Source organism: Gekko japonicus, unplaced genomic scaffold, assembly GCF_001447785.1.
Source record: "Gekko japonicus isolate JY-2015 unplaced genomic scaffold, Gekko_japonicus_V1.1 scaffold85, whole genome shotgun sequence".
NCBI classification, from domain to species: domain Eukaryota; kingdom Metazoa; phylum Chordata; class Lepidosauria; order Squamata; family Gekkonidae; genus Gekko; species Gekko japonicus.
Window position 1 is genome coordinate 1,913,988 of NW_015167531.1, and position 27,487 is coordinate 1,941,474.

Genomic DNA, 27,487 nt, shown 5'->3' on the forward strand with positions numbered 1-27,487 from the left:
ATAACTCACTGCTGAGAAATCAGAGGAAACGTGGGCACATTTGGGCTTGTTGAAAGCCAAAAGGGAGGGAAAGTCCTGGCTGCTTCCACTTACTCACAAGCAGACCCTGGGGACCAGATGAACAAGCCTCATGCTCTTGTATTTTGACTCCCAAGAACCCTGAACATTAATTCAGCCACAGTGCCAAGACAGTTTGGTGTAGTGGTTAAGTGCACGGACTCTAATCTGGGGAAACTGGGTTTGATTCCCCACTCCTCCACTTGTAGCTGCTGGATGACCTTGGGCAAGCTATAGTTCTGTCAGAGCTATTCTTGAAAGAGCCGTTCTTGAAAGAGCTCTCTCAGCCCCACCTACCTCAGGGGAAGGGAACAGAGTTTGTAAGCCCCTCTGAGTGAAGGGTGGGGTATAAATTCAAACTCTTCTTCTTTTGGACACATGGATATTAGCTTCCAGCCATACCACTCCATTCAGCTCTTCCTGCTGTCCTGAGATACTCTGGGCCTCTGGAAGCTCAATTCCAAACATGTTCTTTATCTGGCTTCAAGGACACTGAACCTTGGGTCCTCTGCTTGAAGGCACATTTCCTCCATTATGGGCTTTTGTTTCCATCTCAATATTCCAATAGGGATTTGGAGGAAAGAAAAGGCACCGGAGAGAATGACAACAAATGGAAAAGATGAGCAACAGTGGGCGACAAGGACACTGAACCTTGGGTCCTCTGCTTGAAGGCACATTTCCTCCATTATGGGCTTTTGTTTCCATCTCAATATTCCAATAGGGATTTGGAGGAAAGAAAAGGCACCGGAGAGAATGACAACAAATGGAAAAGATGAGCAACAGTGAGTGAAGACAGACGAACAGACAAGATGGCTGCCGAAAGTACTCTTCCTCCCCCTTGGTCCGGATGCAGCAACGCTGTGATGATGCTTTGGCTTCTAGCATGTAAGAGGGGGGAAAATAGAGAGGTCTCCTACGTTGTGGGTCCAGCTTCTTTTTCCTCCAGGGAGATTTCACTGGGCATCTCTGCACGGAAGCCTGAAATAAGACATCAGGGATTATACCTGACTGCCCCTCAATCCAGAAGTGGATATACTCTGGGGGGAAAGCACAAAACATTTGCGGAAGGGCACACAGCCCTTTCTTATCTGGCCTTCTCACTCAGACCAAAGAACCCCACCTTAGGCCTTTATCCTTGACTACCTGATAGATCTATTTACCATGCAATCCTATGCATGTTTACTCAGAAGTAAGTCCTGTTTTATTCAATGGGGCTTGCAACAAGGAAAGTGCTCTTAGGAGTGCAGCCTTAGTCAAACAACTGTTAACTTGGTACAATAGACAATCAGGAATCGTGGGTGAGGCACTCTGATTCATGCCCCTGTAACCTCTAGATTAGACTACTGTTAACACATTCTTGGTGGGGCTGCCTTTGAAGGAGACTCAGAAGCTGCAGCTGGTACAAAATGCAGTGAAGACTGCTTGATGTGGGACCAGCTGCTGACACTGTATCCCTATGGGACTTCACAGCAGCTGCACTGGGTTACCTATTTACTTCTGTGCCCAATTCAAAGTGCTTGCCGGTTACTTTTGAAATCCATCGTCTGGGCCTATCATGCCTCTTGGACCACATCTCCTGCTGTACACCAATGCATCAGGTTGCGATCTTTAGGTCACCTCCTCCTCCTTACAGAGCCCTCAGGTTAATTCATACAGCAATGCCTGGAACAAATGCATTCTCTGTTGTGGGGCTGCAATGGCTTGCCTATAGGGTTGCCAGACCCCCTTGGCCACCAGTAGGGGGCTAGGGGGTTGGGTTGCCAGCTCCAGGTTGGGACACTCTTGGAGATTTGGGGGTGGAGCCTAGGGAGGACAGGGACCTCAGTGGGGTTCAATGCCAGGGAGGAAAGGGACCTCCGTGGGGTACAATGCCATAGAGTCCACCCTCCAAAGCAGCCATTTTCTCCAGGGGAACAGATCCCTGTAGTCTGGAGATGAGCTGTAATTCTGGGGGATCCTCCCCAGGTCCCACCTGGAGGCTGGCATCTCTACTCGCCAGGATGAGCCCACCTGGAGGCTGGCATCCCTACTCGCCAGGATGGGAGAGAAGAATACCTTTGCTTCTTACTTTTTGAAAAGTGTTTTCGGAAGAGTGAAGAATCCGTTGCTGGGAATCCCATTGCTGGGAAAGCTCTGCCAAAGGTTTTGTCCAGATAACTTGTTTTAACTCTGCAAAGCGGTTGTTTAAAAATGGTTACTGTAACTTGATGTTGCCTTGAGTCTCAGGGGAAATGTGGGATACAAATGTTCCAAATAATTAGCAGGACATTTTGTTGCATGCTTTTTTCTCAACAATAGTGGCTACTGTAATACAAACTCTGGATGGACTGAAAAGGCAAAGAGACCCCAAACTATCCTCCCAAGCGTTACAGATTTTTTTTGTTCCATTTGACGTTCCCTCAGTGATCCCTCCTTCTTGCCCAATAGTCAGGGCTATTTTGGGGCAGGAACGCACAGGAACGGAGTTCCGGCTGGCTCCCGAGTTGGCCACGCCCAGCAGGACCTAATTAGCATAATAGGCCACACCCAACAACAGAAACTCATTAGGATTGGCTACATTAGGGGTGTGTGGCCTAATATGCAAAGAAGTTCCTGCTACAAAAAAAGCTCTGGGTTTTGACAACAAACAAGATAAACAGAATAAGAATCAAAAGGTGGGTGTGGCTGGATGACCACATTTCTGGTAACATGGGGGTGTGGCCTAGTATGCTAATGAGTGGTGCTGTCGGGGTGTGGCCTAATATGCTCATGAGTTTCTGCTGTTGGGTGTGGCCTATTATGCTAACGAGTTCCTGCTGGGCTTTTTCTACAAAAATTGCCCTGCCAATAGTTTAATTGTTGTTTTAATGGTTTTGTATGTATTATAGTTCTGGTTTTTAATGATGTGTTTTTGGTTGGCTTCAGTGGTTTCTAAGATGTGACTTTATTATGTTTTTAATTTGTTAGCTGCCTTGGTGGCCTCAGTGAGGGGAGAAAGGCAGGGTGTAAATGTTGTAAAATAAAAAATGAAATAAAGAATACATTGGAGAGCCAGTCCAGTGTAGTGCATCAGAGTGGTCAGAGTACAGTACTAAGATCTAGGTGATATCAAATATCTAAGTGACCTCTGACCACTCACCATCAATCTCATTTTTACTGAGTTCAAGGTGGCTTACCTGGTTCACCCCTCCTTCATTTTACCCTTACAACAACCCTGTAAGGTAGGTTAGGCTAACAGACCTAGCCCAAGAGTCACTTAGCGAGCTTCATGGTTGAATGGGGACTCGGACCAGAGGCACCTTGAGTTCGAGTCCAACACTCTCACTAAAAACCAAACCAAACCAAACCATGTATTTGCCAAAGTTTGCCAAAGTGCAGAGCTTACTTTCTGTAGGCCAGGTGGCATGCCCGTTTGCCCGCACCATTGCTTTGTGCCAAGCAGGGTCCCCAGTGGATTCTGCCAACACATCCTCGTCCTCTGAATCCATCAGCACAAGAATGTCGCTTGTGTCTCGAGTCCTGCAATTAGGAAGCCAAGAAGGAAGTTCATGGAATGGTCAGAGGAGCTTTCGCTGCCTTCCTTGCAGGTATTTCTCCAGAGATCTGTCTGTTTTTCTGGCTTTCTCGAATTAAAATGCAAGGCACCTGGGGGTTCTTTCACATTTCACTAACACCAGTTATGAATAAAGCTAAAACTCCAAGGAACATTGCCCGTGCAAGCCCCAAAGGGAAGCTTAGGTAGATTCATCCACAGAATCACAAGATTTGGTTTCTGCGGGATTGCCCTACTGGTGGCCACAAACTAGGAGAAAGCATTTGTGAATTGCAAGTTCCCCTATATGTATATCTGTACACACACAAAAGCCCTGTTCATGTCAACTGTACATTCTGCCTGTATGGGTGTACATCTGTTTATAAGAAAAAGCCAATGAAAGTTCACTTTGCAACTGAAACCAGGGACAAGTACCTGGATAAATGTAGGGTTTGTATTGCATGTTCAATCGTATACACGTTGATGCAACAGAAGAATTACTCAATGGACATATTAAAAATAAAGAGCATGCTATACACAGACTGTATGAGTGTTCATTGTCATTTCTGAACAGGGCTGAAGTGAGAACTAGGATACTGGGGAGAGAAGAGTTTCTCCCAACATGCTTGTGCAGTTAGATTCTAGAAAAACAAACTGCATGAACATCCAAATTTGTGCAAAACAGATACCACACACTAGTAACCATGGAGGTGGCTTTCTTACAGTGCCCTCCTAAACAGAGTAACATCTTTTGAAGACCACTGAAGTCATTACTCTGCCCAGGATGGCATTGTTACTTATACAAATGGTACCTCCTAACTGAGTTCAGCTTATATTAGGCAGTAAATCTTAACAATTGTTGAACTGTTCCATCAACTTGGGGGTAAGGTGTGTGTGTGTGTGGGGGGGGGTTGGACTGCAGTTTCTGCAGGGCTGTACATAAAATGAGGTCCCTCGTTGAAACTGAGGTCCTCAGCAAATATGCCTTTTGGGGTCAGGGAACTTGAATGGGTTCCTCCCACTTAAGGAAGGCAGAAACTCACCTGAGCAGGGTGCCTAGAAGAAAGGGAGGAGATGAAGAGGGGAGAAAAAGGAGAGAGAAAGAAAAGTTAATCAATATCTAAACCTTTGTTTTCCTCAGACGTCACAAAAGCCATTTTGATGGGATGTTATAAGGCACCTGGTCTTTAGCCCACATTACACTGAATTCAGTGTACCTTTTTTTGGGCTTTTTAGAATTTAGAACTGCCCTACAGTTGATCTGAGAACGCCCAGCTTTTGGTACTGGGCTAGATTTTGCTCTGTCTCGGCCTGTCCTTGAAGGTGGTTCAGAAGCTTCTACTAGCATAAAAGGAGACTACCTGATTTTCAGTAGATATAAAAGCAGTACACACACATTCTGCCAGTTCTAAAAATGGTGCTGGTTTTCACCTCATATTGAAATGAAGTTGTAAAATCCCCTCCCCTTCTTCAAAATCTATATTTTAGGAATGACTGGTTGTCATCTACCAGAAGCAAGGCCTTTTCGGTGGTAGCCTCCTGAATTAGGAAATGCTTCCCCCCAGGAAACCTGTCTGCTACCTCCTTTTGTTTCCCTTAGGGAAAATGCCAAATTCTAGCACACCAACACAGGTAACTAACAACCCCAAAGTTTTTCCACTGGGCAGCACACAGATTGCAGAGAGCATGAATTACCTACTAGTTTCTCCAGAAACAGATCTCTGAGTGGTTCCTACCTTTGGGGCAGAAACGGGGACCAGCGTATAAGAAAACTCCAAAGAAGACCAGAATTCCCAGCAACAAAATGACCACGATAGTTCCCACAATGCCACCAATGTTAACAGGTTCTGGGGGTTAGGAGAAGAAACACAAAGAATCCATTAAGCTTGAGCACCAGACTTGTGCTTTGCGGAACGACTAAGATGCCTCAAAATCCAGTCTGTCCAGAACCCCAGTATTTAATTCATACTGCTTATCAACCACAACAGTTCCCCAAAAGCAATCCACGATTATAGTATCATTTGATGGAACAACAACAATATTGCCTTGTCAATGGTAGATCCACTAAAGATTATGTGAAGACTGGATAAGCTACTTAGCGGGCACAGCCCTGATGAAGGAGGAGGGTGTGCGGCCATAAGAACCACCTGGCGGCTCCCGGCCTGAGAGATGTCTGGCTGCCCTTAACCTGGCTTTTTCGGCCCTGGCCCCTACCTGGTGGAACTCTCTGCCTGAGAACATCCGAGCCCTGCAGGATTTGTTGCCTTTCCAGAGGGCTTGTAAGGCAGAGATGTTCTGCCAGGCTTCCGGTTGAGGATAGCGACGGCCAGGGCTTTTTTTGTAGAAAAAGCCCAGCAGGAACTCATTAGCATAATAGGCCACACCCAACAACAGAAACTCATTAGCATATCCGGCCACACCCATGAGAGATTAGCTCATTAGCATATTAGGCCGCACTCCCATGTTACCAGAAGTATAGTCATCCAGCCACACCCACCTTTTGCTTCTTATTCTGTTTACCTTGTTTGTTGTCAAAACCTAGGGCTTTTTTTTGTAGCAGGAACTCCTTTGCATGTTAGGCCACACCCCTAATGTAGCCAATCCTAATAAGTTTCTGCTATTGGGTGTGGCCTATTATGCTAATGAGTTCCTGCTGGGCGTGGTCAACTTGGGAGCCAGCCGGAACTCCGTTCCTGTGCGTTCCTGCCCAAAAATAGCCCTGGTGACGACACAATTATGCGACCTGGCCCCCTCATACTCCTCTTACGCTTTATGTCCCCCCCCCAATCTTTTACAAGGTTCTTCTGGGAGTCTGCATCTGCTAAACCAGGAATTCTGACTGCTAGCCATCTTGGAACTCATAAACTTTACAAAGGACTGTTGCTTTCTTTCGTTGGTTTAAAAATCTTTTAACTTACAGATTTATTGTACATCTCTGTTGTAAGGGTGACCTAGACATTTAACAAATCAATAAATAAATTTTGGCCCTTGATGGGAGTGCCTCAGCTTGTCTTGTGGTGAGGCCGATGGTGACTGGGCCCTCACAGCATTTTTAAATGGCAATGGTTTCCTTGTGGTAGCCGGAAACCCGCTGTCACATCTAGTTTGGCCCTCAGTGGCAGAGAATAGGCTTTTAATCCAGAAAGCCCTGTCTCGATCCACTGCCATCTTCCATCTCACAGTAAGCAGAGAAAATACCTTGCTCTGCCTTGACCCTGATGAGCTGCTGTCTGAGACGGAGCTAGACGGATCAACGGTCTGACCTGAGAGGTGGCCAGCACGGGGGAGTGTTTAGAGTGCCAGAACCAGGAACTGGGAGGGCCAGGTTTGAATACCTGCTCCGATACAGTGTACCCTTCAGTCATACAGTGAAGATCCTTACACTATGGGAGCTACTGCTCCCAAAGCAATTAAAAAAAAAAGTCTTCACAGCCAATCAAACTTTGAAAGCCCAATCAGAAGCCTTGGTGTTAAAAAGCCTCACCTCACTCCTTCCTCACCTCACTCTTCCTTCCGAGAGCCAGTTTGGTGTAGTGGTTAAGTGTGCGGATTCTAATCTGGGAGAACCGGGTTTGATTCCCCACTCCTCCACTTGCACCTGCTGATGTGACCTTGGGTCAGTCACAAGCTCTGGCACAGCTGTTCCTGAAAGAGCAGTTTGTGTCAGAGTTCTCTCAGCCCCACCCACCTCACAGGGTGTCTGTTGTGGGGAGGGGAAGGGAAAGGAGTTTGTAAGCCGCTCTGAGACTCCAAGTGAAGGGCGGGGTATAAATCCAATCTCTTCTTCTTCTTCTTCTTTCTAAAAACATTTGGCAGGTGCCAGGAAAGGTGTCGGTGGGCACCATAGCGCCCACGGGTACTATGCTGAGGATCCCTGCCTTAGATGATGATCCCCATCCGAATATTCACAAGGGTTGTGCCTCTTTATTGCTTTTCCTGCATTTATCAGCAGGCTTTGATACTGTGGGCCATCACACTGAGGCTGACATGGGGAGGGGCCACAAATCATTTGGAGTGTCTTTTTGGCAATAGGCTTAACAGCCAGGCAAGATAAAGTGCTTTTAAAGCACTTGGACAGTTTCCAAAACAAAAGGAAACAAAAAGTCCACAAACCTCTGGGCCACATATTCCTGCCAGGAATCAGATCCTGCTTCATTCCCCAGTGTTCGTAGAGGATATAATCTTTGACTCAAGCGTAAGCAGGAAGACAAGAAGCTTAACTCTAAAGAATATTATCTCAGCACTCTTAGTATAGTCTAGACAATTATTACAATACATGACACGAAATCTATTCACAGTATGCTGTAACCTAGAGGAAAATATGAAATGATCAAGTTTTGCATGGGGAAAGTGGAGATAGAAAACTTTTTCTCCTCTCTGCTCCCAATAATATTAGAACTCTGAGAGTGTGATCCTAAATAGAATTACACCTTTCTAAAGGTAAAGGTTCCCTTGCTCGAAAGCCAGTCCAATCCGACTCTAGGGTTGCGGTGCTCATCTCCGTTTCAAAGCCGAAGAGCCAGCGCTGTCCGAAGACGTTTCCATGGTCATGTGGCCGGCATGACTAAACACCAAGGCGCACGGAACGCTGTTACCTTCCCACCGAAGCGATACCTATTTATCTACTTGCAATTTCTTGCTTTCAAACTGCTAGGTTGGCAGGAGCTGGAACTAGAGATGAGAGCTCACTCCATCATGCGCCACACTCGGGTCTCAAACTGCTGAACTACTGACCTTCCACAGCCTGCAGTTCAGCATCTTAACCACCTTTCTAAGTCCACTGAAATCAACAGACGTGTGTGTGTAAAGTACCATCAAGTCACAGCTGACCTATGGTAACTCCATCGGGTCTTCAAGGCAAAAGATGAGCAGAGGTGGTTTCCCATTGTCTGTCTCTGTGTGGCACCCCTGGACTTCCCGGGTGGTCTCTCATTCAAGAACTAACTAGGGCTGAACTTGCTTAGCTTCGATGATGTGATACGATTGGGCTAGCCTGGACTTAGAACTGTTTAGAATTGACCTGTGAGTCACCCACTGACATTATTGGGCAATAGATTCAGGTCTGGCAAAGTGCTTCTTCATAGAATGCATCATCAGCTTATGGAACTCGCTGCCATGAGATGCCAGCAGTGTAGACAGCTTTATAAGAGGGTCAGATGAATTCATAGAAGGTCTACTGGCTAGCTGCCAAATACCACCGCCTGATACAGCAAGACCCGTCACGGAAAAAAGAAGAACTACATAAAGAGAAAAAGATCACCGTTGCGTAGGTGCCTGGTAAGGTATTCACCCCATCCCCCTTGCACTGTGGCCCTTGGTAGGTGACTAAATGTTCCATGTAAACTGCTCCAAGCCTCCGGGGAGGAGCGGTATAGAAATCTAATGTGTATGTATGTATGGCTAAATGGAACACAGTGTGCCTCTGAACACCAGTTACTGAGAAAAGAACTGAGAAAGGCTGTTGCTTTCAACACCCTATTTGTGGCTTTCTGGTTCAGTAATGTGACAAAGAGGATACTAGACTAGAAAGACCTCTGGTCTGATCCAACAGGGTCGGCTCTTATGTTTATTCAGAGAAATACATTGCATGTTACTATTCTATCCTTATTACCAAAGGAAATTCTGAATTTATCCAATATAGTGTTTACAAACCCTCGGAGGTTCCAAAAATCGAACCATCAGAAGCGTCATACGTATTGCAGCCAAAATCCTCCTATGCAGCCATTTGAAAAGATAATTCCCTCCAATGTGACCCGTGTTGTGGTTTAGACCTTACCTGTCACAGTAAGATGGATGTACATTTCTCTCAGCCCCACGGAGTTCTCGGCCTTGCAGACGTAGTAACCCTCGTCTGTGCTGTGGGAGCAGTTCTGGATAATGAGGGTGGAGACGTTGCCGACTTGGCTGACATGAAACCTCCCAGTTGACCGGATCTCCGTCTCTGGCTGGGAAATGTTCCGCAGCCAGGTGATTCTAGCTGGTGGATTGCCAGCTATCAAGAGGCAGGTCAGAGTCACGGCCCTCCCAATGAAACAGTTCCTCACAGGGTCAGATATGATCATAGGGTCCACTAAACCAAAAGGAAGAGATGGAAAGGTTAGGTGAGACCTGCATGCCTGACCTCTCGTCCCACTTGAACAGACTAATGTGATCCTCGTCTGGTTTGATGGTCGGAGTGCCAGACTGCAAGCAAGAAGACCTGGGTTCAAATCCCGGCCCTGACAGCCAATGAATGACCAACTCTCAGCTTAAGCTACCTCAGAGATTCACAAAAGACTCCCTCACCTTTGCCCAGGAAGTGCCAACATGGCTTATACAAGATAAAGAAAATAAATAATTGCACAAGTTGCTGTCCCAGAACTTGGCTTACCTTTGCAGCTACTGTAAGAAGAAACCAATCATTGCTTTCTAAAATTCCCCTTTCCCAAGGAAATTACACTCAGAATCCATTAGAATCCTTGTCTGCTTTTTTCAGAGGTGTAGAGACAAGTTTAAAAAAATTTGGGGGAAAGTAACTTTCTGCATATGCTTAGAGGCATTAAGTTGTTACGGCAAATAGGTTTCAGGGCTTATTTGTGAACAGTTTCACAATGCCTCAAAATGTAATAATGATAACAATTATTAGCCAGCAATAACTATTAATAGTCATTAATATATTATTATTATAATATCAAATTAATTCATTAATCATTGTAGATCAATACATATATGTTATAATTAATATAATGTAGAATACTTCTGAATGTTAAAAGTGCTTCATATAAGCTATCTTGTATTTACAACAGTCCTGTAAAGTAGTCACAGCATTATGCTATTACCATATAACAGATGGGAGGCGAACAGAGCTGAGAGAGAACGACTTGTCTAAGGTTGTCTAGGTTTTTTTAAACTCCTTCAAAACTGCTTCGAGCAGGGAACAAAAATTCCTTTGTGACTGAAATAAAGGCTAACCTATCAGTACAATTCAATGGCCAATTCAATGGTACTCCTCACAGGCCTGCTAAGCCAATAAAAGGAAAGGGGCTTTACAGATGATGCAGGAACCAGCCAAAGAGTGCTGCAAGAATCCCTCTTCTGCTCGAAGGCCAAAGAACAAGTCTCCCTCAAGCTTGATTGGGGGGTGGGATAGGGGGAGAAGGTTATACACATTAAAAATGCTGTGAGTGTATTTCTGCTACAGGCACATCAATTAAGTATATTTATATCCACCTTTATCCGCATGTCCATCTGACACTATTGGTCTGGAAATGCCTCTTGCAATATGGCTGATTTCTGTCTTCCAGAAGTTGACCTGAGGGGGAATGGTGGGCAAGTAGTCCTGCTTGGGGCTGACAGGTTGGAGTGGACAGTCCTGCCAGCTATATGATTCTGCTACTTACCCAGCTGCACAGTGCAGGACGCCTTTGCCTCCTGTTCTAAGACATGGCTTCCATGGCAGGTGAACTCCTTCTCATGAAGCAACTGGGAGCTGTTCAGAGTTGCCACGATGGTGTCAGCCAGGCTCGTAGCATTGATTTCCTTGCTGCTCAGGTCCTCTTTGTCTCTCCAGTAGAGGGAAGGGTGTGGATAACCCCCAGGCCATTGGCAGAACAATTGCACCCCTCTGGAGCTTTCAGTGGAGGTCTCAACCCAACACTGGGGTAAGGATGGTGGGGGATCTACAAGCAGAAGTTCTTATGGTTAGCAGGAAGACCAGGAGATGGGGAGGGGCGGTGGATCAGTGGCTGGGCATCTCTAGTTAAAGGATCTGGCAGTAGGTGATGTGGAAAACCCCTGCCTCAAACCCCGGAGATAGATCAAAATGGGTACACATGTTAGCCTGTCCGTAGCAGGAGAAAAGGGCAAGAGTCCAGTAGCACCTTAAAAACTAACAAAATTTTTGGCAGGGTATGAGCTTTTGTGAGTCACTGCTCATGATCTGAAGAATCTGTATCTGAAGAAGTGAGCAGTGACTCACAAAAGCTCATACCCTGCCACAAACTTTGTTAGTCTTTAAGGTGCTACTAGACTCTTGCAATGTTCCCTCTAAGCTGCAGAGCCTTGTGAGCAAAAATGTTACTTTGTGAGCAACTGGCATTAAAGTTGTGAGCGGGCGATTTGACTAATGCATAAATTAGTTTGCTCTGGAGCCATCCCTTCCTGAGCTAAGACAAAAATCTGTGAGCCGGAGGCTAAAAACCTGTGAGCTAGCTCACACCAACTCAGCTTAGAGGGAACACTGGACTCTTGTTCTTTTCTGCCAATCTGAGGAGACAATACTGACTTTGATGGACCAAGAGGGTCTGATTCAGTAGAAGTCAGCTTCATGTGCTCATGTGTACCACCAGCAAGGTCCTAGGCACAAATAGCCAGCTAAGAATGTAAGGAAGAAGCCCCACTGGTTCAGTCCACCTTGACAGTGGCCCACCGGATGCCTCAAGGAAGTCCACATACAAGGCAGAGGCCTTGCTTCTCTGCTGCCCCATGGTATTCAGAGGTCTTTTAACATGGAGGCTTCCTTTAAACTCTTGTGATGGATCCAACCAACTTTTCTGCTGATGGAAAAAAAGAGAGGAAGGATCCCCTTTGACTATCCAATAAGACTAAGCTGAGGATCCAGAGACCTTCATGGATAAAAGCCCCATAAGACAGGGAGCTGGAACTGGGTGAGATGGAGTGGGAAAAAATCTGGTTGGATCCACCTCCATTATCTCTAATAGATGTTGGCAGAGCTTGCCTCCAAAAATTAGTCTAATCCCCTTTGAAGCTATCTAAGCCAATGGCTTCCACCACACCCTACCCGCACAAATTATAACTCGCTGGAATTGGGTGAGATGGAGTGGAAAAAAATCTGGTTGGATCCACCTCCATTATCTCTAATAGATGTTGGCAGAGCTTGCCTCCAAAAATTAGTCTACTCCCCTTTGAAGCTATCTAAGCCACACCCTACCAGCACATCCACCACACCCTACCAGCACAAATTTTACAAGCTAATAACTCATCATGGGAGGAAGTAGTTCCTTTTGTCCAGGGCTATTTTTGGGCAGGAACACACAGGAACGGAGTTCCGATTGGCTTCAGAGTTGGCCACCTCACTACAGCCAAACTCTGTGTGTGTGGCTACAGAGGGAAGGCCTGGAGAGCAACCCCACCCCAGGGAAGGCATGGGGGTGTGGCCTAATATGCGGATGAGTTTCTGCTGTTGGGTGTGGCCTATTATGCTAATGAGTTCCTGCTGGGCTTTTTCTACAAAAAAGCCCTGCTTTTGTCTATCCCAAATCTATACCAATTTTTTTTTTTTTAAGTATACTGATCTAGAAAATTTCTATGCCTCCTCTCCAGAGAACCTGCTCAAGGTAGCTCACAAAATAAAATATGGTAACCCCCCTCCCAAAACAATCTAAAAATTGTTACACAGTAAAGAACTATTAAAAACTTAAGCCAGACAAAAAAAACCCGCATGAAACCAGTCGCACAAAACAGTTCTCAGGCTAGAGGCAGACTATAAGAACAATTTTAAAAGTTCAGCCCTGTACTTAAGAGCATGGGTGAAAAAGAAATATTTTGGCCTGGCACAAAAAAGAAAGCACAGTGGGTGCCAGGTGAGCCTCAAGGGGGAGGGGGCACCACTCAGGAGGGGGAGGAGATTGGATTTATACTCCAGCCTTTACTCGGAGTCTCAGAGCGGCTTACAATCTCCTTTCCCTTCCCGTCCCCACAACAGTGAGGTAGGTGGGGCTGAGAGAGATCTTTCAAGAACAGCTCATGAGAGAACACCTTTGAGAGAACTTGTGACTGACCCAAGGTCACACCAGCAGCTGCATGTGGAAGAGTGGGGAATCAAACCCGGTTCTCCCAGATTAGAGTCCGCGCTCCTAACCGTCACGCCAGACTGGCTCTCCCCAGCTCTTGTTGCCACCTGCCTCACCTCTGGAGTTCGGGGGCATAGTCTGTGAGGAGGATCATAACTGGCAGGCGTTGGGTGAGCCCACATTCTAGCATCAGGGACAGTTGATATTAAAAAAGTAATTTTTCTTGCTGGCAATCTGACCGCAACATCATGCGGTGCTGAGTCAACAGAAAGGGAATCTGGGCTGGGCTTGGGGAAGCCCGCATGCCAGGGACACATTTTAAAGCATCATTCTCTCCCAGGACACACAGACACATGAAACTGCCTTCTACTGCACCAGACATTGGCCAGTCAAAGTCAGTATTGTCTACTCAGACTGGCAGCAGCTCTCCAGCATCTTAGCCAGAGGTCTTTCACACCACCTAACACCTTATCACTTTGATCGGAGATGCCAGGTGACCCGCAAGCCAAGCAGAAGCTGTCCGACTGAACCACAGCCCCTCCCATACCACGCAAGTTTATTGCTGAGATTAAATGGGGGAGAAAACGCTAGTGTCAGGAAAACAGGCCACTCAAGAGGGTGGATTAAAGCAGGAAAATACAAGCCGCCAAAGTAGCCAGTCAAGCCATAATTAAAGCCTACACTAGCAATGGTTGAGAAATCCTGGTCTGGAACCCAGAGGCCAATTGAAGCCCAAACCTTCAGGCAGGGTTGGTTCAAGGTAGGTTGTCACCACAACCAAGGGATGCCATCATGTTCTCCTGCTGGCTTGGAGCAAGCCAAGACCCCACAGCCTTTGCAATGCTGGCCGGAGATTGGTTTGGACCAGTGTTCCCTCTAAGCTGAGTTAGTGTCAGCCAGCTCACAGTTTTTTAGCCTTCAGCTCACACATTTTTGTCTTGGCTCAGAAAGGATAGCTCCAGAACAAACTAATCTGTGCAGCAGCCAAATCACTCGCTCACAACTTTAATTGCCAGTAGCTCACAAAGTAGAATTTTTGCTCACAAGACCCCACAGCTTAGAGGGAACATTGGTTTGGACCCACTCAATTGCAACACAGTCATAGGCTATTTCCATTTCCTCTCTTGTGCCACCAGTAGCTGGAAGCGCACTGAATACACCCCCCCGCACTGTACTGCAGCTTCCTGACTATATTATCCTTAGCGACAGCTTGCATGTCTTGGGAGAGAGCAGATCCAGCCTTCAGGAAGAAAAACGCGGGGGGCAGGGCGGGGGGGGGGCAATGCCTTCCCAGTAGACTTCGCAGCAGGTATTGTGCTGAAAAAGGAGTGCCTTTTATCAGTAGTCTTGATAAACAAGGCCTGGGCACACTCCTTCAAGCTCCAGACTGGCCATGTCCAGTGCCCTGTATGTGGGGCTGCTTCCAAAGATAGCTGGGAAGTTTTAAGTGTGGGCGGCCAGGAAGAGAGAACATTAGAAGACTGCTTTGGGCAAGATCCCAGGATCTGCCCATTAGCTTGAGAACCCACTTCAAAAAATTGAGTATTGTTTTATAAGGAGTGGGCTCAGCTTACCTTAAAAGAGTGCCTACCTATTGCATGCAGACTTCCCAAACCAGCTATTCATAACCCCCATTCTAAAAAAATTTTTTTTGCCATTGTGCCAAAGAACTCAGGTTGCAAGATTTGGATCTCCTCTTCCCCATTTTAGAACTGGGCTCAGTAGCTGGTAGAGAGGTAAAATACATTAGGGGTATCAGTAGGTGGGAAACGGATAAACCCCCTCTTATCAGCTGCCCTAAACCCAATTCATATCAGTGCGCCTCCCCCTCCCCCACAAGGCTCTTTCTTAAGGACACAGTACATATCTGGAGCAGTGGTGTCATCAGGGCCAGATTTTGGGGTATAAGTCCAGGGACCCGGCCCACAGACGGTGCACCAGCTGGCTACACAGGGCCCTGTAAGACCAGAGTCTAACACTACAGTCCTCAAACAAAGATATTTTAATGGAAAATTACAATGTGAGATTGCTGAACTTGAGTTAATCCCCCAAGTTCAGACCAATGGACTCCCCCCACCCCAAGGATAAATAGGGACGTAGGATGCTTATCTCACTAGGTGTAAAATAAAAGGTTTCTCTTGCTTGAAAGCCAGTCGAATCTGACTCTAGGGGTGTGGTGCTCAACTCCGTTTCCAAGCCAAAGAGCCAGCGCTGTCCAAAGACGTTTCCGTGGTCATGTGGCCAGCATGACAAGACGCCGAGGAGCACGGAATGCTGTTACCTTCCCACCAAAGTGGTAACTAATTATCTCCTTGCAATTTCTTGCTTTCGAACTGCTAGGTTGGCAGGAGCTGGGACCAGAGACGGGAGCTCACTCCATCATGCGGTATTCGGGTCTCGAACTGCTGAACTACCGACCTTCCGGTCTGCAGTTCAGCGTCTTAACCACTACAGATGCTAATTTCCTGCCCCCAAGCATTTCCCCTCTGCTCTAATCAAGCTGCTTTCAACATGTGCAGCACCTCAGCATCCTGCACAAGCATTCTTTACAACACCCCTCCCACCTTCTGACGCGTAAAAGGACTAAGAGGTCTCCATTTCTACTCCTGTCCGATTAAGGGAGCTCTGTCTCTCAAAAGCTTATCCCCTGAAACGCTTGTTGGTCTCTAAGGAGCGACTGGACTCAAATCTAACTGCAAAACTGCTTCAGTGTACCATGGGCCTGGAGTTCAGCCACAGAACACCAGTTTCCCAGGCCATGCAGTTTGACCCTCAGTGCCCCACGTTGCGTTGGGAGTGAGGGGCGGGGTGGGGTGGCTACAGAGCCTTCTTGGGCACACAGTGTTTCCGATTCTGCGGTAGAGCAAAATTCCCCATGAGCATCCACAATTACCCTCTGCAAGCCCCCCTTAATGTACATACAGTAGACCAGCAACTCTTGGGTCCGGGTCTCTTGGAAGCCGCTGAGCGGGTTCTTCGCTGAACACGTATAGTTCCCTTGGTACCTGGGTGACATCTGGTGCAGGATGAAAGAGTTCTGCGAGCCGTTAACTTCTGTGAATAGCTCGTGGGGAGAACCGGACGGGTCGAAATCCCACTTGATTGTGGGCACGGGCTGGGAGATGGCAGTGCAGGTGAAATTGAGGATGCCGTGTCTCTTGGCATAGAAAGTGCCATTTGGCAGTACCGTGGTGGGTTGGATGTGGACATCGATCCTGTCAGGGCCACCTGAAAGGTGAGCAGAGAAGTCATTATTCTACAGCAGGCAATATAAATCTTCCCATCAGTTAAGATCTTTGTTGGCTGCACCTGCCTCTAGAGGTGAGGTAGACAGATATCAAACAGAAGGCCTTTTCTGTAGTGGCACCCCGACTATGGAATTCCCGCCACAGATGAGTTCGCTAGCTGTCATCTCTGCTGTTTTTTAAACATTGGGCTAGGTCAGTGATGGCAAACCTTTTAGAGACCGAGTGCCCAAACTGCGACCCAAAACCCACTTCTTTATTGCAAAGTGCCAACACGGCAATTTAACCTGAATACTGAGGTTTTACTTTAGAAAAAACAACTCATACATTAACTTAAGATGATCCAAACAAAGTAAGGAAAGCAATCCCAAATGCTTTCATTTACTTAAAATTATTTGGCAGAGAATTCGACACTTTAATGATGGTCTGGGCCTGGCTGGGGCGATGGCACATGTGCCCACAGAGAGGGCTCTGAGTGCCACCTCTGGCACCCGTGCCATAGCTTCGCCACCACTGGGCTAGGTCTATCTCATTTACCGGTGATTTTCATAACACCCAGTTTACTGGTGATAAGCTTGCTCTCTGTTTTATGTCATACGATAACGTTTTGTCGTTGTTTGCGATTTAGTTACCAAATTTAGTTTTCAAAATGTAAAGGCTGCATTTTGACCATTTCAAAGCAGGGAAAAAAGTAACATATAGGCAGTAAAATACAGCAGCCGTTATTAAAACAAAGACTGGTAAATCAGAATCTCAATGGTATCAGCGGAAAGGCCATTCTGAGTAAGAACTTTCCAAGCAGTTTCAGAATAACTACAAGGGGGGGGGGGCAAAGTGAGTGCACTGGGGAAAGGCACTCTACAGGTCTGGGGCCACCACTGGAAAACGTCCACAGCACAGAGAGGGTACTCTGACTACTTCACGATCAGTGTTCCCTCTAAGCTGAGTTGGTGTGAGCTAACTCAGTTTTTTAGCCTTTGGCTCACAGATTTTTGCCTTATCTCAGGAAGGATGGCCTCAAAGCAAACTGATTTGTGCAGTCGCCAAATGGCTCGCTCAAAACTTTAATGCCTGTAGCTCACAAAGTAGGATTTTTGCTCACAAGACTCCACAGCTTAGAGGGAACATTGTTCACGATGCAGTCCAAAGCATGGCCTAAATAGCTGATCTCAGAACATGGATGCAGGTGTGTGGGTGGGAGCGGGGGGAGATGTTCATATGGAACCAGATGCTGCCTAAGACTTTTGATTTGTGGTTTCAGTCTATTTTAATCCATTTTGCATAGTGAAGAGGGCAATCCTAAGCAGGTCTACTCAGAAGTAAGCACTGTTTTATTCAGCTGGGCTTATCCCCAGAAAAGCTATTCTTAGGACTGCACCCTAAATGTGTAACCTTCCTGAACAGCGTGGTTAAAATGCCTTAATACATCAACAGAATAGCAAAACAAAAAACAAAAAAAAACCTGCATCAAGACCTCCTGCCCCAAACGGGGCTACATAGATGGATCTTCCTCGTATTAGCAGGAAAGCAGCATCCACAAAGACAACCTTGTGTCCATAATGTCACTGGTAATGCAAATGGTGCCCAATGCCATGGAGTCCACTCTCCAAAGCAGCCATTTTGTCCAGGGAAACTGATCTCTGTTGGCTTGAGCTCAGTTATCATAGCAGGAGCTCTCCAGACCCCACCTGGGGGTTGGCAACCCTACCTATGAGAGATAAGGAGAGGTACCATATAATCTAGTGGGTGGTGGAACAATATTTCTTTATACAATGGATCTTAAACCTTAATAATGAAACCCAAATGAATCCAACCTCAAATCATGGGAATGGCAACACTGTTTAGTCGTGTAGCAGTTTCAGGGAGCAATCCTGAACAGGTCTCCTCAGAAGTAAGCCCTGTTTTAGTCAGTGGTCTTCCACCCAGAAAGATGTCCTTAGGATCACAGCGGACTCTTAGCAGAGTTACTACCGTCTAAACCCATGGAAATCAATCTGCTTAGACTGGAATAACAGCATAGGATTGCACCTTTAAGTCACTGAAAGTTTCTTGCAGTTCGGCCTGCCCTCTCAACGTTTAACAGATTAAAATAGGAACATGCACACAACACCCCAGTTCTTGGGCCAAGGGTCACTGCCCAAGCTGCCCCTCTCTCACACTACATATCGCCCAAAGTGCTGCTCCATCTGCTTTTTAAAAAGTGTTTTGCTCTTTGTGTTGAATAGATGCTAGAAATGCATCGCTCTCCTACAATCTGTTATCAGCAAAATGTGACTCACCAGCATGTGAAATGGCAGGCGGTGCTCTGTTGCGGGGGCCACAGAACCAGACCAGGCATGATGCCAGGAGTTCTACAGAGTTTCCAGTGTGTGTGTGTGTGTGGGGGGGGGGGTTCTCTTATTTACTCCACTTACAGTCTGTCTTGTTGATACTCATTAGATATGCATGGCCCAATTCGGATTGTACTGCGGTGTGATGGAATGGAAGGTTCAAGGGCCACCCGCCATGCTGCTTTTGCAAATGGCACAGCTGCTGGGCTGGATCCTACCATCCTCCAAGTAGCTTTCCTCCTCCTTAAGTGGTTCTTCCATGGGAGGAAGGCTTCCTACTTGAGCCGAGAGGAAAAGTGGGGTATAAACATTTTAGTAAATCAATCAGCTTTGCTCAGTGTAGTGGTAGGATGGGGGTAGTATCCACCTGCTATTTGCCCTTTGGGTAAACATATGGTTACTCATCCAGGTACCTATACATTTGCCCCAGTGGGGCACTTACTACCTCTCTACAGCCATTTCAGGTTGGCAAAATAGCATGGGAGGGAGAAGCTTTACCCCTCTCCCTGTCTCTTTGTGTGGCAGTCCAGATCTGAATCAGGCACTCGTTTGCCTTCCATTTAAAGGGGGGGGGAGAGAGAGAGAGAGAGGGAGAGAGAGAGGGAGAGAGAGAGGGAGAGAGTGCTGTGTTCTTGGACCTCCTAAGATCACTCCTGGCTGGCCTACAAAGAGAAAAGATGCATCTACCCACCCCCTCTGACATAAAGCTTCCAGAGAACCTGGACAGAGCTGAACCCTGACACAGGACAAATTTGGTTGCTCGGATAATTCCCCAAAGGGACTAACAGGAACAGTGGGAAGGATACCAGGGTGTGTCCCTGGTAAACAGAAAACAGTCAGCACCAACAGACATTCTGTTGGTATTCTGTGACCTCACAGAAGTAGGCATTAGACACTCCATCAAAGAGTTGCACAAAGATTCAAGGTCAAGCGGAGGTGAAGACTGGGAAGACCAAATTCAGGGTCCTTAGTCCCCTTCTCACAAAACAGCTGCTGAGACAGGGTCAGAATTATACCACTTCAGATGGCAGGAGGGAGCTCATAGGATCAAAGCTTCTACTCAATTTTGTCTTGCACAGACAGCTCTGCCCCCTTCCCAAGGTGAATGATCCTCATGTTCAAGATGCCTCTACGCTAAAGTCAGGAAGTTCTGGAAGTGTCCTGAGCATGTTTTTCTGCAATTAGTGGCCTTTGAGAAACACAATGGTGTGGCTGGAAATCAACAACAGTGCAATGCAACAGGGCATTCAGGCAGAGTAGCTTCTGCTTGGGAGAGACCATCACCCCAGGGGATGCAACAGGCTACACTGCCATGTTGCCACTCTGGGGCAACAGCCACTGGTTTCAGCGCACACTTCAGATATTTTGTCACAGGAGGCTGTGCCCACCTCCATCCTGCAACAGGAACAGCTAATCCTCCTTGTCCCCATCAGCCCCCCCTTTAAAAAAAAAAGCAAGCCAGATTTGCCCCACCAGGTTTCCAAATTCCCTTGAGATCCCTTCCTATCACAAGAGCTCGGCCATCATCTGGGTTGCCCTGGCAACCCTGATCGCCATGGTTGCTTTGGCAACCCAAGGGATGGTCAAACTCTTGGGAGAGTTTGGAAGGCCCTAGAGGGAATATACAACTCAACGTGCTGTGTAAAAAAAAAAAAGGGTGGCAAGGGAGGCGGAAGTAGGTGGGATGGCAAGTTGCTGCCCCCCCCACAAATCCATTGTCTGAAGCACCTGCCCTGCCTCATTCAGCTTCATGACAAAGCCAGCCTAGACTACAAAACAAGGATGCTGTAAAACAAGGATTATTAGACAGATTCACGGAGGAGGGGGTCAAGCAATAACTATATGCTGTGCTAGGTGAACAGATCTTTCAGGTCCAGGGGCAGTGTATCCCTAAATACCAGACACTGGGGGAACTGCAGGAGCAGGCTATTTATACTTATACTTGCGAGTGTCCCAGAAACATCTGCTGAGGGAAAACAGGGTAGTAGACAAGACAGAACATTGTTATAGTCCAGCAGAGCTCCTCTTATGGGTTCTGGAAGACATTCTTCACAACTAAGACAGATTGAATAGACTTGCAGACCTTTTCCGCCCTGGACAAAGCGGGTGCAGCTCTTGTTTGGGATATGCATATTGCAGAAGTGGCTGCTGACCACACCTTGAAAACAAATTCAGAGCTACGCTGGGAACTCAGCCAGAAAAACAGGCACTGTAGACGAGAGAGGCCCACCTTGGCAGAAGGAAAAACAGCCTATGCCCCCACTGAGGGGAATGTCAGTTTGTAGGGGGAGAACTGGGGGGTGGGTAACTGTGATGGGAAGAGGGGAGACTGGCTGGCTGAAGGGGAGACGACTGGGTTGAGCAGGGTCCTCCCTGACCGGTTCTGAAGCCCAATTTTAAATGTGACGTTAGCACAGCAAAGGGTTTTCCAGTTCAACCCTGCACAGGCTCAGCACCTTGTTTACACTGGGCTGCAAGCCACGCAAAGTAGGTACGTGCACTTATCTTTGACACCAGCACAATACCCACAAGGGCTACAAATCTCAGGCATGCCAAATCAGCAAACATACCTGCTTCGCAAAGGTCATGTCACAAGTGTCATGTTTAAAATGGCTCGCATTCTTCCACAAAACACACATAACAATTCTCCCTGGTCCTTCCTTTGCCCTTCCACACCCCACTCATTCTCCCCCCCCAGACTCCGTCTCTCTCTCATTTTTTGGCCCCCCCCCCCCCCACCCTCTCCTTCTATTCTTGTTAGTCTTGTTTTGGTTCACTGGTGTTTTGCAGCCAGTTGGTTCAAAGTGCAACAACCTGTGTGCGCGCCACCACTCTCCTCTCCTGCAGTGGTTCCAGCCACTGGTTCTAGAGCACACACAGCAAGAAAGCTGCCTGCATGCCCTACCTGGCCACAAAGCAAAACAGGACACACATGCTAACTTACTGGCCACAAGCAACTGGATCCTGTGCAAGTGATCCGTCTCATTCAGCACTTCCTTGCAGGTGTAGTTCCTTTCGTCTTGCGGGCGCAGCCCTGTGATGTGCAAGGAGGCGTTCCCAACGAGCGAGAAGCGAGCGTCCTCTGGGAGCTTGCCATCCGAGGAGAAGAGAACGGGGGCAGTGTCGGGGTCCCCCTGAAACCACTCCACCACAAGTGCTCGCTGTGATGCATTCTGGCACGTCAGAGTCACGTCCCTGCCTGCTATGCCAATCACAAGGGTTTCTGTCCCTGCAAAAGAAAAGGAGAAAGTTGCCTCCAACACTAATTGCTACATTCATTCATGCAAAGTCATCCACAGCCCTCTTTCCTTACTGGCACAGAGGAGATGTCAACAGAAAAACAGAAGCCGGATCCTCTGTGTTCCAGGAGAGAATTGGGTGTGAGCCCATAACAAAAAGGGGTGTTATGGGTCCAACAGAACCAGGAATAAAGCACTTGCACACAGACTAGGCCACATGGATCTCTTCTTCAAGAATCCAAAATGTAGGCCCAGGATCACACCTATTGCCAGGTCTGACATCTGCTTTTGTGCCCAATTAGGGAGGATGCCAGCCTGGGCCAAACGAATAAGAACAAAACCTTTGGACTCTAGAAAGGACCGTCGTGGGGTGGACATACACCCAGGGTTTCTTTTTCAAATGAACCAGTCGCACAGTCCAAACCTGAGCCACATCTTCAAAAAAAATCATTATGAGACTTGTGCTCTGGTTAGCATTGCCTCAGGTTAAGCCCAGGTTCGTTTGAGGGACACCTGACAAAACCACATGCAGTGCTTGGATCAGCATATTTGTCCAAGAACACCCTCTATCTCTCCCTTTGTTTAGTGGCAAACCAACAACTTCACAGGTAGATGTTGCTTTTTTTGGGAGGGGGATACTTGGGCCAAAAAGGTTTGCTTACCCCGATATAACCTTCTGCTCACCCCTTCCCTCACTGGCGATTCATCAGAATTTCTAATCTACACACACACAGAATCATACACTGAGAAAGCATTACTGTAATCATTCCTGCAAGACTCATTTCCAATACTTTAGGCGGAAACAGATGCAATGACAGAGATCCATAATTGAATCTATTTTTGTAAAATTAAAAACAGTCACGGAAAGCTCCATTTTCATAAAAACACACAACCTGCTGGATCAGACCAGTTGTTCATCAGCATCACACAGTGGCCAACTAGTTGCCCTGGAGGGTCAACACGGTGGGGATAGACACCAAAGCCTTCCCTTGATGTAACCTCCTGCCACTGCTATTCAGAGGTTGACTGCCTCTGGAGCTGGAGGTTCCCTTTAGCCATCGTGGGTAGTGACTACTGAGGGCTCTCCCCTCCATGAATTGGCCAGGGGCAATGATAAAGAACATGGTTTTTCTTTCTTTCACAAGAAGACAACAGTGCCAGATGCTAAGGGCAAACAGGTATATAATTAATGACCAGTTTCTTGACTGGGCTGCTGTTAAGTTTTCCCCATCAGCCACAGTTTGAAGCAGCATGCAGTTTGAGATGGATCCTTGGAGAGATTCTGCAAGGCTCTAAGTGGAACTGAACTTCCATACTAGGGGCAGTGTACCTGACTTCCAGCAAATACAGGAAAAACAACAATGGGAAGACTAGTGTTTTTGTGGCTAACTCATGGATGGACTCACCAAAAGCATCTGGTTGCCCCCATCCCCCGCTGTAAACAGGATGCAGGCTTAGTTGATCTTTTAGCCTGATCCAGCAGGGTTTATTTTTACCAAAAGGAGGATACATAGGCTGGAAAAGTGCCTTTGTACATTAGCATCTCCAGCATACTGTTTTGATACCTTCATTTATTTATTCATTAAACGTCTTATTCATTAAGCGGTCGGGTTAGAACGGATAAAAGGAAGTATTTCTTCACCCAAAGAGTGATTAACACATGGAATTCACTGCCACAGGAAGTGGTGGGTGCTACAAGCATGGACGGCTTCAAAAGGGAATTAGATAAGCATATGGAGCAGAGGTCCATCAGTGGCTATTAGCCACAAGGTATAGCTAGGGGCTCTGGGGCAAGTGATGCTCTGTCTTCTTGGTGCTTGGGGGGGGTCAACAGTGGGAGGGGTTCTAATGTCCTGGCCCCACTGCTGGACCTCCTGATGGCACTGGTATTTCTGGCCACTGTGTGACACAGAGTGTTGGACTGGATGGGCCTTTGGCCTGATCCAACATTGGCGTCTCTTATGTTCTTATGTTCTTATGTCTGCCCTGCCTTTCTGCAACCATAAATGGATTCATCGTTGCTCGCTGCCAAGAAATACATTTGTTCTCCTAATTCCACCTTCTTACCACATTGCCTTCCATTTGGAACCTAATCATGTTTACACTGAAGTAAGCCCTATGGATCCCAGTGGGAATTAAGGCATATAATTGCTGTTTCAATCTCTGGATCATCATTTCAAATAGGCAAAGATTCTAAACTCAAGGAACAGATTCTCATACAAATTGTTTGCCTGCCCTAGAATTTACAGCAGTAAATTGCTTAAGTTGAAATCCAGTGCTCACTTACTTGGGAATAAGGCCCATTGAACATCACTGGATTTACTCCTGCATAATCATGCACAGGATCGCGCTGGCACTCCCCTTGGTACTGTTCATCAGATTTTGGATGCTGAGCAGGGTCAGCCCTTGTTAGCACTTGGATGGGAGACCAAGGAGGTCCCGAGTCAGTACACAGAGAAAGGCAAGGGCAAACCACTTCTGAACATCTCTTGCCTTGAAAACCCCACCACCAGTGGTCGCCATAAGTCAGATGTGACTCGATGGCACTTTCCACCCCCCACCCCCTTTGTATTCAGAATAGTACTACAGCCACAGTGATGCACAATTTGAGGCCAGGTCTATCAATACTTTCTTTTTAAAAGATTTTTTTTATATTTTCTAAAAAAAAATAACAAGGACACAAAGAAAAAAAGAAAATGGGAAAATCAAAAGAAAATCCTATGAACTTATATAACATATTTACACTTATCAAGGTCATTCATATTGTATATAATGTACAGCACATACATAGAACATATTTTTACTCTCTGGTAAAGAAATCCCACTGAAGTGAACATGGAGTTTTCTTGTGAGCAATCGCAGTGATGCTTTCTGGGACGTAAACCCCACAGAACAGTGGGACTTTACTCCTAAGCAGTGTTCCCTCTAAGCTGAGTTAGTGTGAGCTAACTCACAGTTTTTTAGCCTCCAGCTCACACTTTCTTGTCTTAGCTCAGGAAGGATGGCTCCAGAGCAAACTAATTTATGGCAGTAGACAAATCGCTCACTCACAACTTTAATGCCAGTAGCTCAAAAAGTAGAATTTTTGCTCACAAGACTCTACAGCTTAGAGGGAGCATTGCTAAGTACCTAGAGAGGCAAGGTGTGCGTCCCACCCATCGCAATGGGAGCGTTAAACAAGCACCGCGGAAAGAAACGGGACTTTTAAAACAGTGCTCACTTTTGACGTGATCGTGGCCGGAGAGGCTTTGTTTTTTTTAAAGCTCCGTTGAGCTTTTAGGCGGCTGCCGAGTCAGGGCTACTTACTGCTAAGTAACAAGGTGCGACCGGGAAGTAGGTGGAATGAAAGTTTTTAATGTTTATGGAAGAGTTTGCTATTGACCGGGCATAGTTTATGGAGGAGTTGCTATTGACCGCGCTTTTGAGATTCGCTGTTGTTGGCACGCCGGGCGCTGTCAGTGTGTGTGGGGGGGATACTAACCTTTGCTTCATCCCCCCCTTCCCCGGTAACGAGAGCCAGGGGATTGGTCGTCGGGATCAGCCTCCTCGCCCAGAGAGAGACCCGCCTCTTACACGCAAGCACGTGCCCCACGGACGCCCCCTTCCCCGCGCGCGCCCCGTACCTGCAGCGCCCTCGAAGACGCAGAGAGCGAAGACAAAGCGGAGCCCCGCGAAGAGCCGCCTCGCCATGGCAGCCTTGACTGGCGGAGCCGGAGCGACCCGCCGGTGCCCCCGCGGGCTGCGTTTGGGAGGAGAGGCGGGCGAGATCTCCGCCCCGCTGGAGGGAGGCGGGCCTGCTTGAAGCACAGCCCTCCGGGCCTCGGCAGCGACCTTCCTCCTCCTAGCGTCTGTTTTAGGCGTAGAGATCAGGCGGATAACTCACTAGAATGTTCGTGTTGCAGGGCTCAGGCCTGCCTGGGGGACCTCAAGTTGTTTTTTCCCCTTCTCTGAGCACTTCCCCCGCCCCGATCAGTCTCCTGGGCCTTTTCCAGCTGCAGGAAGTGGGCAGGAGCCCCGTTCCCGCATTTCTTGCTTCATTTCTCCGTCTGGGAAAGCCGCAGACCGCGCCTGGGCGTGGGGAAGCTGGCTTGCTAATGCAGCCAAGTGAATCGTTTCCTTGCTGTAGGCTTTGAGCCACGGCGTGTTTACTCAGAAGTAAGTCCCACTGAGGACGCTTCCCTGGCAGGCGTGTTGAGGGTTGCGGCCCAGTTTACACATGCTTTTCAGAGCAGCCAGGGGTATTTTTGGGCAGGAACGGAGTTCCGGCTGGCTTCTGAGTTGGCCACGCCCATGCGTACAGCCAAAACCTCTGCGCATAGGTGGCTGCAGAGGGAAGGCCTGGAGAGCGACCCCCCCCCCCCATGACTCCCCTCCAAGGGCCGGCCTAATATGCTAATAAGTTTCTGTTGGTGGGTGTGGCCTATTATGCTAATGAGCTCCCGCTGGCCTTTTTCTATTAAAAAAAAAGCCCTGAGAGCAGCTGTGCATTCCCCCAGCTCTTTTTTTAAAGCTCATCTGCCTTCCACCTTCAGAACGGCATGCACATCTCTTTCCTGCTCTGGGTGATCCTCACAACAACCCTGTGAGGTAGGTTGAAGCTGAGAGAATGACAAGGCAGAGTGGGGATTCGAATCTGGGTCTCCCAGATCCTAGTTAGACACACCAAACTGACAGGTGAAGCTGCCTTATACAGAATCAAGCCATCGGTTCATCAAGGTCAGTATTGTCTACTCAGACTGGCAGTGGCTCTCCAGGGTTTCAGACAGAGGCCTTTCACATCACTTAACTGCCTGGTCCCTGTTAACGAGATGCTAGGAATTGAACCTGGCACCTTCTGCAAGCCAAACAGAGGCTCTACCAGTGAGCCACAGCCTCTCCCCCATTTAACTTAGTCTCAGTTGAAGGAAGTGAGAGAGAATAAATAGAGGATGGGAGGGGAAACTGGCCCGCTTGAAACCCTAAGAGCTGACAGCTGACTAGAAGGGAAGGTTTGGGTGGGACTTTCCCATTTATTGCTCCCCCTAATTCCTCACGGGCTCCCAAACTTGTAATGATGATGATTGCCTCTGTATTCATTCTCCAGGCAATCCTCCCAGTGCCCCTATAAACTGCAGTAAATGGGTGGGGGCAAGGACTGAAGATGGGAAACGTGGCTTTCCTAACAACACAGTCCCAAGCAGAGCTATACCCTCCTAAGCAGTGCTCTCTCTAAGCTGTGGAGTCTTGTGAGCAAAAATTCTGCTTTGTGAGCTACTGCCATTAAAGTTATGAGCAAGCAATTTGGCTCCTGCATAAATTAGTTTGCTCTGGAGCC

General features: G+C 47.4%; 1 protein-coding gene across 2 annotated transcripts; it reads right to left on the reverse strand.

The window, feature by feature from the left end:
• Positions 1-369: 369 nt before the first annotated feature.
• VSIG10 (V-set and immunoglobulin domain containing 10) lies at positions 370-25,894 on the reverse strand. 2 transcript variants are annotated; one of them, XM_015413422.1, is made up of 10 exons: positions 25,797-25,894; positions 21,879-22,163; positions 16,282-16,587; positions 10,948-11,226; positions 9,345-9,638; positions 5,305-5,415; positions 4,612-4,624; positions 3,422-3,555; positions 709-1,035; positions 370-555 (listed from the first exon to the last, which is right to left on the reverse strand). In XM_015413422.1, exons 1-9 carry the CDS (start codon positions 25,861-25,863, stop codon positions 971-973), a joined length of 1,554 nt encoding a protein of 517 aa, XP_015268908.1. In that variant the 5' UTR covers positions 25,864-25,894; the 3' UTR covers positions 370-555; positions 709-970. The 2 variants fall into 2 exon arrangements, with proteins under 2 accessions (XP_015268908.1, XP_015268909.1); XM_015413423.1 differs by lacking the exons at positions 3,422-3,555; positions 4,612-4,624; positions 5,305-5,415.
• Between the last annotated feature and the right edge of the window lie 1,593 nt (positions 25,895-27,487).